This window comes from Choloepus didactylus, chromosome 18 (assembly GCF_015220235.1).
Source record: "Choloepus didactylus isolate mChoDid1 chromosome 18, mChoDid1.pri, whole genome shotgun sequence".
Classification (NCBI taxonomy): Eukaryota; Metazoa; Chordata; class Mammalia; order Pilosa; family Megalonychidae; genus Choloepus; species Choloepus didactylus.
The window spans coordinates 72,495,242-72,509,468 of record NC_051324.1 but is presented as its reverse complement, the minus strand read 5'-3'; the positions used below and the strand labels follow the sequence as shown (position 1 = coordinate 72,509,468).

The 14,227-nt window shown below is 57.9% G+C and overlaps 1 protein-coding gene and 1 long non-coding RNA gene across 4 annotated transcripts in view; one reads left to right on the top strand and one right to left on the bottom strand.

Annotated features, from left to right (window-relative positions):
• The window catches only part of DNAH17 (dynein axonemal heavy chain 17), a 143,962-nt gene that overhangs the window by 123,602 nt on the left and 6,133 nt on the right, over positions 1–14,227 (top strand). The window contains exons 67-74 of the mRNA XM_037810408.1: positions 109–249; positions 426–596; positions 1,944–2,066; positions 2,634–2,827; positions 5,995–6,143; positions 7,005–7,132; positions 7,786–8,013; positions 10,206–10,397. Of these exons, the coding sequence (XP_037666336.1) occupies positions 109–249; positions 426–596; positions 1,944–2,066; positions 2,634–2,827; positions 5,995–6,143; positions 7,005–7,132; positions 7,786–8,013; positions 10,206–10,397 (1,326 nt within the window). The remainder of the gene's footprint in view (positions 1–108; positions 250–425; positions 597–1,943; positions 2,067–2,633; positions 2,828–5,994; positions 6,144–7,004; positions 7,133–7,785; positions 8,014–10,205; positions 10,398–14,227) is intronic.
• On the bottom strand, positions 8,554–13,325 carry LOC119514572. 3 transcript variants are annotated; one of them, XR_005212863.1, is made up of 3 exons: positions 12,859–13,325; positions 10,610–12,622; positions 8,554–10,522 (listed from the first exon to the last, which is right to left on the bottom strand). It is a non-coding gene; the product is annotated as an uncharacterized LOC119514572 (long non-coding RNA). The 3 variants fall into 3 exon arrangements; XR_005212864.1 differs by having other exon boundaries at positions 10,801–12,622; XR_005212862.1 differs by having other exon boundaries at positions 8,554–11,211; positions 11,969–12,622.

Here is a 14,227-nt window from a genome sequence, read left to right as displayed (position 1 = left end):
CTGCTCAGGACACCGACGGAGCGGTGGGCTCTGGGCAGGAGCAGGGCCACCTGCTCACAGACTTATCCACACGCAGGTCCCGCTCAAGTCCCTTTTGTTTGTTTTGAGGTGCAAGAAGCAAAAATCACAGAAGTTAAAATCAACGAGGCAAGAGAAAACTACCGTCCGGCTGCAGAGAGGGCCTCGCTGCTGTACTTCATATTGAACGACCTCAACAAAATCAACCCCATCTACCAGTTCTCGCTCAAGGTAGGAAGCCGCCGTGCGCTCCGGGCCCCCGGGGGGTGAGCCCCGGCCTTCGGGTGGTGCCGGAAACAGAGCAGGCCCGAGCTGCCAGGAGGGAGGGAGGGGGCGAGTCCAAGACGTCACCATCCCGCGGGGGCTCCAGCCGCTCCTGCCCCAGAGCCTTCCGCCCCCTGCCCCAGGCCTTCAACGTGGTGTTCGAGAAAGCCATCCAGCGGACACCCGCGGCCGACGAGGTCAAACAGCGCGTGGCCAACCTGACAGACGAGATCACCTACTCGGTCTACATGTACACAGCCCGGGGGCTCTTCGAGCGAGACAAGCTCATCTTCCTGGCACAAGTCACCTTTCAGGTAGCGTCCAAGCTACCTGGTGGGAGGGACAAGCAACGTTGGTCTCCCTGGGAGCTTGCGAAATGCAGGTTCTCGGGCCCCGCCCCAGGCCTGGTGAATCTTAACCGGCTTTTCTACGAGCTCCCTGAGGGGCAGGGGGCTCCTAAATTCTGAGACCTGCAGATGTGGAATGTGCCTGGGGCTCTCTCCAGTCCACCTCGAGGGGCTTGTGTGGGGGCTATTGAAAGGCAAGGTCAGCTGCATTAAAGAGAGTTTTACAAAGCAACGTCGCCTTAAATCACATTTCAGTGGCACTTAGAAAACCCACAGCCCCTTTAGTACGTAGTCCACGCTGGGTGCCTGAATGATATTTCCTAAGGAAATGGACGGATCAGTGATTAAATATTCCTCCTTGTCTATACGACCCTGTTGAAATATCAAAGATGGTTCTGTTGCATTAAATTGACTATACAGCCCCCTGCCATTTTGTTTATGCTGTTAGGAAACCTAATTTTACCGATAGCTTGGGCATAGCTGTAAACCTGGTTTTCAGTCCAAACTCAGGTGATGAACGTGACCATGAAATGAGGATTCTTTTACGCTGAGGAGGCGCGGGGACGGTGGCCCCGCTCTCTTGGCAACCACGGCCACCGGCGTCTCCTCATCCAGTGCCCAAGTGTCTTTCACTGACCCGGAGCTGGGCTCTTACGTTCAGGCAAAGAGAAAGATCTTTGGGCCTGAAAAGAATGCTTTCCACCCTGGAAACTTAGGGGTGCACCAAGGAACCCATATTTAAATGACCTCCTGTCCCCAAGCATCCTTGAAGAGACAAAGGGACAAACAAAACATGGTCTATGCATACACAGGAATATTATCCCACCGTAAAAAGGAACAAAGCTCTCCCCACGCTTCAAACTGGGTGACCCTCGAGGCCATCACACCAAGTTAAAGAAGCCAGGCACAGAAGGACACTTCCATGTGGTTCCTTTTATATGAAATTCCAGAACAGACAAATCCATAGGGACAGGAAGCAGACTGGGGGGGGGGGGGCGTGGGCAGTGACATCCAAGGGTTTGGGGTCTCCATTTGGGGTCACAGAAGGTTCTGGCACTAGATGGAGCTGATGGCTGCACAAGGCTGCTTAAGTGTTCATGTTAACCTGTTAAACGGGCAAATGGTGCGTTATGTGTATTTCAGCACAATTTTTTAAAAAACGATGAGATGAAAAAGTGGTTTGCCCAGCCCGAGGCGGCGGGCCGAGGCTCACCCTGCCCTGCACCCGGTGACCTCCTGCTCCTGCAGGGACCCTCGTGTGCCGGCGCGGCGGGGCGGCGGGCTACGCGGACGCCCTCCCTCGTGTTTCCTCAGGTTCTCTCCATGAAGAAGGAGCTGAACCCGCTGGAGCTGGATTTCCTCCTGCGGTTCCCTTTCAAGGCCGGGGTCGTTTCTCCGGTGGACTTCCTGCTCCACCAAGGATGGGGCGGGATCAAGGTTTGTGACCCGACTGAACTCGGCGCCCTCTGTCCCCGCTGCCAGGCCCTTCCCGCTCGTGCTGAGGATGTTTACAAGTCCACATAACAAGGCGCCACGGCCCCCCCAAACTCAGTCACAAGGGGGCTGCGGAGACGGCGATGGGGGGCAAGACGGGCCGGCTGCCAGGGAGGAGGAAACCGCGCTCTCCCGCTCGAGGGCTCCGCGCGCCACGGCTCAGGCCCCTCGCCCCTCCGCCCACCCCCCATTTCCAGGAAAGGCAGAGTGTCAAGTTATTACCAGATTCTGGGATGCCCCACGGGGACAAGACTGTCTCCTGTTCCCAGAGCCCCTAAAGGAGAAGCCACAGTCCCTTCTTGAGCCCCCCCCAGCTGGGAGACGAGCTCACGCCCCCAGAGTAAATCCCTCCTGGCACGGCGGGTGGCGTTAGGGGCAGGCAGCCCCGTCCTGCCGTCCCCAGCACCCCGGCCTCCTGGTTGGACCCCTCGAAGGGACGGTGGAGGGGAAGGTGTCCCCCGAGCCGGGCGTCGCTGACGGAGCTGAAGGGGCTGCGGCGTCTGTCCCCAGGCCCTCTCGGAAATGGACGAGTTCAAACACCTGGACAGTGACATCGAGGGATCTGCCAAGCGGTGGAGGAAGCTGGTGGAGGCAGAAGCCCCGGAAAAGGAGATCTTCCCCAAGGAGTGGAAGAACCGGACGGCGCTGCAGAAGCTCTGCATGGTGCGCTGCATGCGGCCCGACCGCATGCCCTACGCCGTCAGGTGAGTGTCCTGCGGCCCCCCGGGAGGGTGGACGCCCACGTCCAGGCGTCCGGGGCACGGGGCGCTGACCCTCACCAGGATGACCGAGACGACCGGCGGGTGTGGACCATCCACCACGTGCCGCCGGCCACGCACCTCATCCTCGTAACTCGGTTCTCGTACCCATTTCACAGATGAGGACAACGGGGCTCAGGGAGGTGAAATCATCTGCTCGTGTAGTTCTTTGGGATGGAGGCAGGTCCCACCTCCTTCTTGCTGGCGCTGTCTGGGTGGGACCCTTTGCCCCCACCGCGACCCGAGCGAGGCAGGGGTCCCTGTCACACGAGAGGGAAATAGGACTCCCCAGATGAGCCACCACGGTTTAAAAAAATTTTTTTTTGATGTGGGCATTTCTGCCCTCCATGGCCATACAAATGGAGCCCTTTTGGGGCATTTTGGGAAGAAAACAATAGCAAAGCCAATGGTACTTGGGGACTTTCAACCCTTCAGTAGCTTAATTTAAAATGAACCTGTTATTTCTGTCCGTTTGGGCTGGCTGGCAGGGGAACTCTTCTGAGTGCACCGACAGTTTCTCTGCTAGTGGAGCTGCCGGGCCTGGGCCCCTCCGTGGTTAGGAAATTAACCCCGTGGCTCTTCCGCAGCCGGCTCCTTCCACCCCTCCTGCTGGGTCTGCCCTTTCGCACCAGGGCTCCAGGGACAGCACAGCAAGTGGCACCAGCGCCGGGTCCCCGACAGCCCTAGCTCAGCCCTTCCCACCCCACTCACCATATGAAAGGGATGGAGCAGTTAAAGGAAGGGAAACGGGGGCTGCCGGTGGTCCCTTCTCCGAGCGCCTGGGGATTCTGACTTCCTACCTGGTGGTCTGAAAGCAGCCAGATTTCCCCCAAACGGCCCAAGTCCCCAACAGAATTTTGACAAAGCCTGACTCACACCCCCTGGTTATTCACAGTTCTCTTTTGTTTTGCTGTTTTCCCTTGGATAGAAGAGGAACAGACCGGGAATAGGTTGTGGGAAGAGGCAGGGAGGAAGGGGGTGGAATGAAATGAGGAATCACTGCAACACGGGGGAGCCGCGCTGGCCCAGGGAGGACGGTCAGCGTCTGGGGCTCAGTGCCCGAGGAAGGGACGGCAGAGGTTAGGAAAGGCTGGGGCAGGGCCAGCCAACCTCTCAGCAGGAGCACCCACCTGCCCGGGAAAGCCCAGCAGGCGTGGGTATCAGGAGCCGCGGTGCGTGAGCGCCCTCACCCAGAGGATGAGCCAAAACGCCCTCGCCCAGAGGGCACGTCTGAGGACCCCCCGCCTTGCCACATCGGGGACCCGGAAGGGAAGGCCCACAGACTGCACAAGCGTCAGAGCACTTTGCAGTGGCGTGGGCTTTGAAATAGGTGACATTTCCAGAATATGGAGGACAGCTGAGCCACCTCACTAATTACCCATGGGAGGTATCGGTTAAGAGCAAGGAGGAGCCAGCAGAGATTTAAAATCAACAGCGACTGCGCACACTCATCACTCATCGAGCACCTGTGCTGGTTCATGGCTAGTCCCACCCAGGAAACTGGCACGTCCACTAGCCCCAGTTCACAGGCACCCAGAGGAGAAAGGAACTAACTTTCCCAAGGTTGAGAGGGGTGCTGGCAAATGGGCTCTCAAAAAAAAAACTCTGATTTGTAGCAGTTGCCAGTTTCCGCGGTGTAAATACTCCCACTATGGCTGGTTTATTGGGAGCCGTCGGGAGCCGGCTATCGTCCCCGCTGCCGAGGCCAGCATGCTGGAAGTGGCAGGGCCTGACCAGGCTCATGCACACCCCCTCCTGTGTCATTAATTCAGCCCCGGAGAAAGATGGTCTGGCCTTGCAAAGTAGTTAGCAAAAGTGATTTCCTTACATCCCTGCCCAGAGGCAGGACTCAGTAGTTCTGGAAGTCCCTTCCTGGGCAGGGGTCCAGACCCTATGTTCTGGGCAGTTGATCTGCTGGCCAAGGATTTAGGGGGTTGAGCATCCTTCGAAGAAACTGCCACCCGGCAAAGCGCTTGACTTCGACCGCAGTCAATTCTGAAGGCCTGAACGGCATGAAACTGGGGGCTTCGGGAGGAGCCCCTGCCCCCCTCTAGCCAGCACTGGTTCCAGAAACTGCATAGAAGCCCATGAGGGCCAGAGGAAGGAAATGAGTAACAGATCAGGTGTTCCCGGAAAGTCCCGGAGCAGGGGGAGGCCAGTGCTGACGCCCCCTGCAGCACCCCAAGGACCAGAGGGAAGGAACCTCCCGGGGCGAGAGGGGACACAGGCTCAACCGCCCCGGGGCAGGCTCCCAGCCTGGGCACGCTGCCGTCCGTGATTCCTCCTCGTGTCAGTCCACACGCGCCATCCAGCACCCGGGGGCACAGCCCCCCGTGATGGAGGGAGAAGCACGGACACCTGGGACCCAAAGGTCATCCCTGACGCCGGGTTTTCCACAAGGGGATTGTCCTGCTGTCTCCAGTGGCCCCAGGCTTTGGGGGGTCCAGTTAGAAAGAGGGGTTGACGTGTTCTAAAGTTGGGGTTTTTTCCCTAGATTTCTCTGGTTATCCCGGCCCTGTGGTCCTTCGCGCTCACTGAAAACTGCCGTAACTTGACCTTCCTTCCTGCTCGGGTTTCTGTGCTGCTGCTTCTGGCTGCGCTCGTCTGTCCAGCAGATGGGAACTGTGTGGGAACAGGACACCCCAACCCCTTTTTCGGGAGCATTGATGGGCTTCCAAGGGCCCCAGGGCCACCTGGCACCAAGACGTGGGCACCCGGGACACCCCGAGGGGCTGCAGGTCCCAGCCCCGTGCCCCCGTGCCCTGCCCCTGCTGACCTTGAGTGCCTTTGAGAAGGGGGCAGCATTTTGCATCGAGGTTGCAGCTCGCTGTGGGCACTTCAGGTCACTCAAAGGAAGAGCAGGTGGCGGGACCCCGCAGGAAACACGGGGAGCCATAACCAATACATCCCGGCTGGAAAGCACACGTTCCCCTCCCCGCCCTTTCCCTCGCAGAAAGAGAAGCCCCTACAGATACCCCTCCTGCCCGAAGCCTTTCTCTGCTCAGGAAGGTCCTCCAAGAAAACGGCCCTTTCGCCTGGGTGGCCGCCCGTCCAAAGCCCCAGCGCACGGCCCCGGGCGGCTGCCCCGGGGACTGACCCCGCCTTTCCCTCAGGAACTTCGTGGAGGAGAAGATGGGGAGCAAGTTCGTGGAAGGCCGGAGCGTGGAGTTTTCCAAGTCCTACGAGGAAAGCAGCCCCTCCACGCCAATCTTCTTCATCCTTTCCCCAGGGGTGGACCCCCTGAAAGACGTGGAAGCCCTGGGTACGTGTGGCCGGCAGACGGGGTTCTCAAAAATGGGGTGTGTGTGGACAAGGTCAGTCAGCAGGCAAAGGCAAATCAAGAGCACAGCCAGATGCCTCTTCCCCGGGCCGGCTAGAATTTAAAAAAAAGGAAGACAACGGGTGTTGGTGGGGATGTGGGGAAATTGCACCCCTTGTGTATTGCTGGGGGGAAGTAAAATGACGCGGCCGCTGTGGGAAACAGTGCGGCGGTTCCCGAGAAAGGTAGACCCAGAATTACCACGTGGCCCGGCAGTCCCACCTCTCGGTGTAAACCCAGGTCTGACAGCAGGTGTTTGAACAAAACTTGTACCGGACGCTCACAGCAGCACTCGTCACAGTCGCTAAAAGGTGGAACAACCCAAACGTCCGCCAGGGGGTGTGGAGAAACCCAGGGTCGTCCACACAGCGGAGGGTTGTTCAGCTGTAGGAAGGGACCCCGTTCCCATCCACGCGGCCATGCGGTGACCCTCAGAAACACGACAGCCTCAAGCCAGACACCAAAGACCTCGTATTGTCTGACCCCCTTTCTGTGAAAGGTCCAGAAGAGCAAATCCATGGACACAGAGCGTGGTTGCCGGGCACCCGAGGGTGCAGGGAAGGGGCCTCGTTTGGATGAGAGCCTTCCAGAACCAGGCAGGGGCGATGGTTGCACAACACCGTGAAGGAACTAAATGTCACCAAACAACACACACAAAAGTGGTTAAATTGGTAACACCCACGCTGTGTGTGTTTTACCACAATCGGGAAAACGGGGTGTGTGGAATTCCGGGCAGCTGATCTCAGAGCCTCGGTCTTTCTCATTTAATCATCCCTGGGCTTTTCCTGTTTTCTTTTCCTTTAGGGAAAAAACTGGGTTTTACAATAGACAATGGGAAACTCCACAATGTGTCTCTGGGGCAAGGACAAGAGGTGGTGGCCGAGAACGCCCTGGATGTGGCAGCCGAGCAAGGGCACTGGGTCATCCTGCAGGTACGGGGTCCCCGGGGTCCCACAGGCTTCAGTGAGGTCAGGCTCCAGGGCTCCCACTCGAAAGCCCCTGCTGCAGAAAGGAGCAGGCCCTTACACATCCAGCCCCAAAGAGCCGCGCCTGCCTGGAGCGAGCTGGCTGTGCGGCCTGTGTCCACTCAGGCGGAGATGTGGATTCTCGCACAGTGGGAAAGAAATAACAACAACAAGAAAAAAAAAAACCCTGGGGTTTATACCAGGGTATCCCTAAAGATATATTAGTCAAACAAAATGGAACCAAACAGAACCCTGGGTTGACAAAAGCGTCCGTCCTCCTCCGCTCGCTTGGAGGGAGCAGCCGTGGCCTGGCGAGGAGAAGGTGCTTTCTCCCGGTTTCCGGGCCACCCTACCCGGGCCCACCGTCCTCGGCCTCGGAGCCCCCCGCAGACCCGCCGCTCTGTTAGCCTCAGCGCGCAGTGTCTCTCCTGGTCCGGAAGTGGCATTTCTTCCCAATCATCTCTCTCCGAGCAGGGGGGCCCCCCTCTGCCTTACGCTGGTGGAGGTCCCACCCTGGGGCCTCAGCACCCTGCCGGGGTGGGCGCTGGGGTGTGGGGACGGGGTGAGGAGGAGCCCCGGGGCGGCCGGGGGGGTGTCAGCAGCTTCCTCTCTCGCGGCAGAACATCCACCTCGTGGCGCGGTGGCTGAGCACCCTGGACAAGAAGGTGGAGCGGTACAGCACGGGCAGCCACGAGGGGTACCGCGTGTTCATCAGCGCCGAGCCGGCGCCCAGCCCCGAGTCCCACATCATCCCCCAGGGCATCCTGGAAAACGCCATCAAAATCACCAACGAGCCGCCCACGGGGATGCTCGCCAACCTGCACAAGGCCTTGGACCTCTTCACCCAGGTGGGGCAGGCAGGGGAGATGCAGCCTGCAGGTGGAGGGCGGGGGCGCTGTCCTCGCAGGGGTCTCTGGGCCCCAGTTCCGTGACCCATGAGGGACTCAAGGATGTCGTCTCCAGTTCCCACGCAGGCCCCTGCGCGGCCATCAGCAGGAATTCTGCTAAGAGGGGTCTCCTCTAACAGCTCCAGGGGCTTCTCGCAACCTCCAGGACCCCGCGCTCCAGCCTCCCTAGCTGGACTGCCTGCCACTTCCTGTTTTCACCTGGAGCCCCCTGCCTCCTGGGCAAACTTCACCCACCTGCCCTGCAGCCTCCCTGGCCTCCCCCTCTGCAGGGATAGCTGCTTTCTGCAAACCCCGTAGGTCTATACGCGTTCTTTTTGCACATCATCATTTCCTGCGGTGCCCTAGAATTTTCTGTGTGTACATACTTGATCTCCCCGTTGGAGTCTTTTTGAGAAAGAAACTCTGTGTTCCCTTTTAATATCTACAAAGATATACTTACAGAGTACATTGCCCCATGAATGCATAACTCCTAGAGCTGACTTATTTAATATAAACACTTTTTACATAAAAATAACTGAGTCATCAACTAATGATTCCCAGCCAGCTTTTAAAGCTTTTAAAGGACACGCCAATGTCAAAGCGTGAAAGTCAAAGAGAACCAAAAGCAGAAAAACATGTTGCGACTGGGCCACTCACCCCTTTATTCAAACAAGAAATACTGGGTGCCCTGCAGGCTGTAGGGCCGGGGAGAAAAGGATGAGCAAACCCATCTCACCATCTGACGGGCCTGCAGTCTGGTGAGGGTATGAATACGTTCCCAGGAAACGGGAATGCATGTAACAAATGCTGCGGGGGAAACAGGGTGCTGTAGGGCAGGATGCTCAAACTGGGGCCCACAGTGGGATGGGATCGGTGAAGAAGTGGAGAGCGGGCAATTAGTAACTTTTAGCGCAATCTGACATTGCCGTGAATCCAAGAATGTGATCTGTTTTTCCCCTTTCGTATTCCACTTTTAACATATTTTGCAAAAAGTATCAGTCCAGGGTGTGGGGGGCTGGACGAGAGGCAGGGGCTGGGGCCCTGGGGCCCAGCTAGTCTGCAGCCCTGCACCAGGCCGCCAGGGGAGTGGCAGCTAAGCCGGTCCCGGCTGGGAGGTGGGGTGCCCCAGAAGACTTTCTGGAGAAAGAAGCAGCTGTGACCTGAGGGAGGAGTTGGGGTGGGGGAAGAGAGCCTGGCAGCAGGAAGCCAGGAGCCCCCGAGACCTGTAGGGCAAGCTGAGGAGGGGAGCAGTGAGATGGGGGTGCAGGGTGGCTGGAGGTGGGCACAGGCCGTTAGGAGCAGAGGGGCCTGTCAGGACCACCCCGAGGAGTCTAGATGAACTGGGCCGAGACGGGACGAGCGAGATGGGGTGTGCGGCAGGAGGAGGTGGCTGGACTGGACAGGCTGAGCAGGGACAGGTGCTCGCTGTAAAGTCCGGCCGGGAGGGAGCTGGGCTCTGCCGCTTCCCTGGGCAGACCCGTCACACGCTTCGGGAAGTAGCCACTGTCACTCCTGTTCTCCAAGTTCCATTCCCAGCGTCCTCCCAGGGAGCTGAGGTCTGGAAGGACCCGGCAGGCCACTCTCCCAGGCCGCAGGGAAGAACCCCAGGGGACATTCAGGGGAACTGGGTCCCCTTCTGCTCCCCTCCCCAAACCATGTCTCAACCACAGGGGACCCACGCCAGGCCAGGCCCCTCTCCTGGCACTCGTCACCGGGTGACTCTGATGCGCATCAGTCCCCTCCACCGCAGAGCCTGAGGTCACCTGCTGCAGCCTCCAACAGCCCCCGTCCCACCGCTGGGCAAATGAAAGAGGCGCACGGCTGGGTTTCCAAAGCCTCACGTGCCCGGGAGCCACCCACTCCGCGAGGATCAATACAGTAAAATCTCACAAACCAGAGGGCGAGACTCAGAACTGGGCCCTGGAGCCCCATCTCCCCCTTCTAGGGAAATCTCACCAACTGCTGTGAAAGAGTGGGGCCTTCCGTCCACATGTGAAACGGATGGACGTTGGTGATTACAACGGGACACTGTTTCTCGTAAAGAAGTCCGGAATGTCCCGTACTGGGGAAGATTTTATGTGAATGATGTCCGGTGCTACCTTCCCTGCTTCCTCCCTCTGACATCTGAGCCCAGAACCCCGTCTCTCCTTCAGGACACCCTGGAGATGTGCACCAAGGAAGTCGAGTTCAAGAGCATCCTCTTTGCTCTGTGCTACTTCCACGCCGTGGTGGCTGAGAGGCGCAAATTTGGAGCCCAGGGCTGGAACAGGTCGTACCCCTTCAACAACGGAGACCTGACCATCTCCATCAACGTGCTCTACAACTACCTGGAGGCGAACACCAAGGTACGGCGGCCCCTCCAAGCCAGTTCTCCCCTGGGGCTCGGTCACAGTGCTTTCATGTTCCTTACACTGTTCTCTTTGTCTTAAGTTTAAGAGGCGTTACGTAGGTTTCATAAATCAAACAAAATCTGAAAAACAGGAAAGTCATCCGTGACACCCTGCCCCCAGCCTGACACGATCCTTATCACCCAGTCCCTCACCACCACCTCCTGCACCTGTCAGCTCTCGGGTGATTTTCTGCTTGTTATCAACCACTCCATGGGGGTTGGTTCAAAGATATCTTGCACCGGAACAGGGATTCCCCCAGAAACCCCAGTGCCCCAGGAAGCACGAGACAGTCAAAGCAGGCTGGGAAAGATTCCTACCAAACCCGCTGGAAGACGAGGAGCACCCCCCAGACCCTCACCCTCAGCCACAGGGACATTCCCTGGCAGGAGTGTCCGTCATGTATCTGGAGAAAGCACCGGGGCTCGGGGGAAGGAGGATCAAATTTTTTCCCTGGAAAAGAAGGGAACACTTCTCATTTTTATGGAAACTTAAGTGTTGTAAAATCATATGTGAACAGCAACAGAGGACCCAAAGGAAAGCCAGAATGTCCTCCAGAAGTGGTCTCCAGCAGGTCTCCCATGGCTGAGCGGGGCGAGCGGGTTGACACGGCGGGCACAGAACATGTGGTCGGAGGCTAAGAGCTGGGGATGGGGCCCGGTGCGGGGTTTGAACCCCAGCTCTGCCGTGGTCCAGCTGTGCGGCCCTCGGTGAGTGAGTCTGTCCCGGAGGCCCAGCTGCCTGTCTGTACATCGCCCGGGGGCCCAGCTGCCTGTTGGTAGAGCAGAGAGGACAGCGGTCGCGGTCCCCGCTTCACGTGGGTGGTCCTAAGGTCACCGTCCAGCCTGGCGCTGACACTGCACCCCTGCTCGGCAACCCCAATGGAAGCTGCTCCCCAGAAGGCGGAGGGCCGTGTGCCCCTTAGCTCCGGGCTCCTGGGCTCACTTGTGACCCCTGCGTCAATAGCTCAAGCAAACAAGGCGCCTGGCACCATGCCCAATTACAGACGGACAGACGCAGGAGAGGTGGAAACAGCACGGGGCTCGCGGGGTGCCCTCCTGCACCGGCTGCAGGGGGAGGCGGCAGAGCCTGAGCCGGGGACAGGGGCAGGAAGTGCTGGAGCCAGAGGGACCTGGGTTTGGAACCAGCCAGCCCCCCAGCCTGTTTCCTCCTTGGTCCGACAGGGATAACACCCTCGGCTCAAAGCTTGGGGAGTGGGTTAAATGGAGGGGAAAAGGAGGTGCTGGGTGGGCCTAGGGGCGCTGGGGCCCTCGGAAGCCCCCTTCCCCATTTCCTGCCCTCCTGCCATAAAGCTCAAGACCCGTGGGGAGCAGGTGCAGCCCGGCCAGGAGACAAGGCCCCGGCGCGTCGGTCTGGAGCCCGGGAAGGCCTAACCAGAGGGGGCCGACACGACGGGGCCTCCCGCAGGCGTCCACCCTGCCCCCAGGCCCACGCAGAAGGGAGGACGTGACACCACCCGCGCCTGAGCCCCCAGCCCCGAGAAGGCAGCTCCCTGGGCTCCCACAGACCTCAGTCGGGGGGACGGGACAGTGGCCTCCGTGCAGGTCCACGGGAGCAGCGTGCGGGGGGCTCACGTCATCTGAAGCAAGGTCCCAGCCACGGGGAGGGGTCAGAGGGAGCTCCCCATCACCGTTAGAAGCAGTTCTCCCTCGGGAGATTTGTTTGGGAGGATTTGCCTTCTAGAATCTTTGAAAGACACTTGCACACACACAAACCCACGTTGGGCAAGAAACCGGCTGAGAACGGACACCACGTGCTTCGGTGGCCCGGTTGGGTAACGGGTAAATGACACACACAGGAGGCTGCCCCCTGGGCACGGAGTTATCAGCGGGTCGATCTGCATCCAGCGGGGGTGGTGACCTTCCTCTGTCCCGGGGCCAGGCTCCCGTGTCCTCCCTCGAGGCTCTCTGCTGACTCCCGAAGTTAACGATGACGCAGTCCACGTCCCAGAGCCCCCTCCATCCTCTCGTCTACCAGGAAGTCGGTGTTTCCCTCACTGGCCGGAAGACGCAACCATCTGGAATGTCTGTTAAGATGCCCGCCTCCTCACCCAGACCTTCTCCGGGAGAGGGCTGGCGGTGTGCACTCCAGGGGGTCTGTCCGCCAGGTGTGGGGGTACGGATGGCACCAGCCTCTGTTACCCGTTCCCAGAAGGCAGCACCCTGCGGGGGGGGGGGGGCGGGGTGTGTGCTCATCGTCCCTGCCTTACGGGAAAAAGTAGCTGCCTCTAAAGCAAATAAATAAACGCAGAAACAGCAGCTCAGCAAAACCCAAGTTAACCAAGCAGAGAAAAATACCTGAAGTCATGAAGTGACAGTTTAGAGAAACAGTAAAAGTGGATGAGATGAAGTCAGACAGCTGATTCATCAACAAGTTCTTCCAATTAACTTTAACTCACCGGTTTTTAATGCACAGCTACTCGAGGTGCACCTTGCCCTTAGGAAGCCGCCATCTCGAATGAAAAACACAAACATGCAAAAGCAGCGACAGGCGGAGGTGGAGCAGTGAGGCCTTGCACATCTTGTTTTATTGCACATCACAGATACTATTTTGCACAAATTGAAGGTTTGTGGCAACCCTGTGTTGAGCAAGTCCACCAGGCACCATTTTTCCAACCACATGTGCTCACTGTGTCTGTGTTGTGTTTCAGTTAAGGTCTGTACATCGTGTTGTTAGACATGATGCTATTGCACATGTAATAGACTATGGTGTAAACATAACTTTTATACCCACTGGGAAGACAAACAGTTTGTGTGACTCACTTTATTGCGAGATTCTCTTTGTTGTGGTGGTCTGGAACTGAACCCACAGTGTCTCCCAGGTGTGCCGCCTGTACGGCAGCCAGCCGTCAATCACACGTGGCTGTTGAGCCCCCCAAAACTGAGAGTTCAAATCGAGAGTTCCTGCATGTGTAAAATACACCCCAATTTCAAAACCTTGGTACAAAAATAGAATGTAAAATATCTCATTAGTAATCTTCATACCAATTACACATTAGAATAACAGCATTTTGGATATATTGGGTTAAGGAAAATACCTAAACAAAATTAATTTCACCTGCTTCTCCTTGGTTTCTTACTGTGGCTGTTAGAAATTTTTTCATTGCATCTGTGGCTCCCGTTTGTGGCTCCCGTTATAGTTCTGTTGGACAGAGTGGTGCAGCGGGAACGAGCTTCAGGTGCAGGAGCAGGGAAGTTAAAGGCATTCCCGGCTTCGTGGACGAGGCTGCATCTGAAACCGGCGAGGAATAATGGGGCGCGTCTGTCAAATGGTGGCTGAGAGGGGCGAGCGCTCCAGACAGAGCATATAACATGAACCTCAAGAAGGAATGGGGAGCAGCCGGTTGGCTGGAGGGTGGAGGAGTGAGCGACACAAGAGGCCAGGCCCAGCGGAACCCTGGAACCGGGCTGCGTGGGCGTGTGTGCACCGCTGGGTTTGGGCTTGGTCCGATAAGCCCTGGGAAGCCAAGGCTTGGGTCAAGTAAGTTACTTGCTCAAAGCCACCTGCTGCTACAAAGGCCTCTGAAGCAAATGGGGTGAGAGCTCCTTGGGATGGTGTAATAATAAGCAAGGAAATCCAGAACCAGGGCAGTTCCACTGGATACATTTTGAAGACATGATTACCTGGACATCATGCCCAAAACAGACATACGCTGAGTCAACTTGCAACCGGTGAGGAATTAGAGTGATTTCGATTGGAAGTGGAGTGTGAAGGCAAAGCGTGGCAGATGGGAGAAGGCAGAGGGTGGGGTTGGGGCCGGAGGCAGG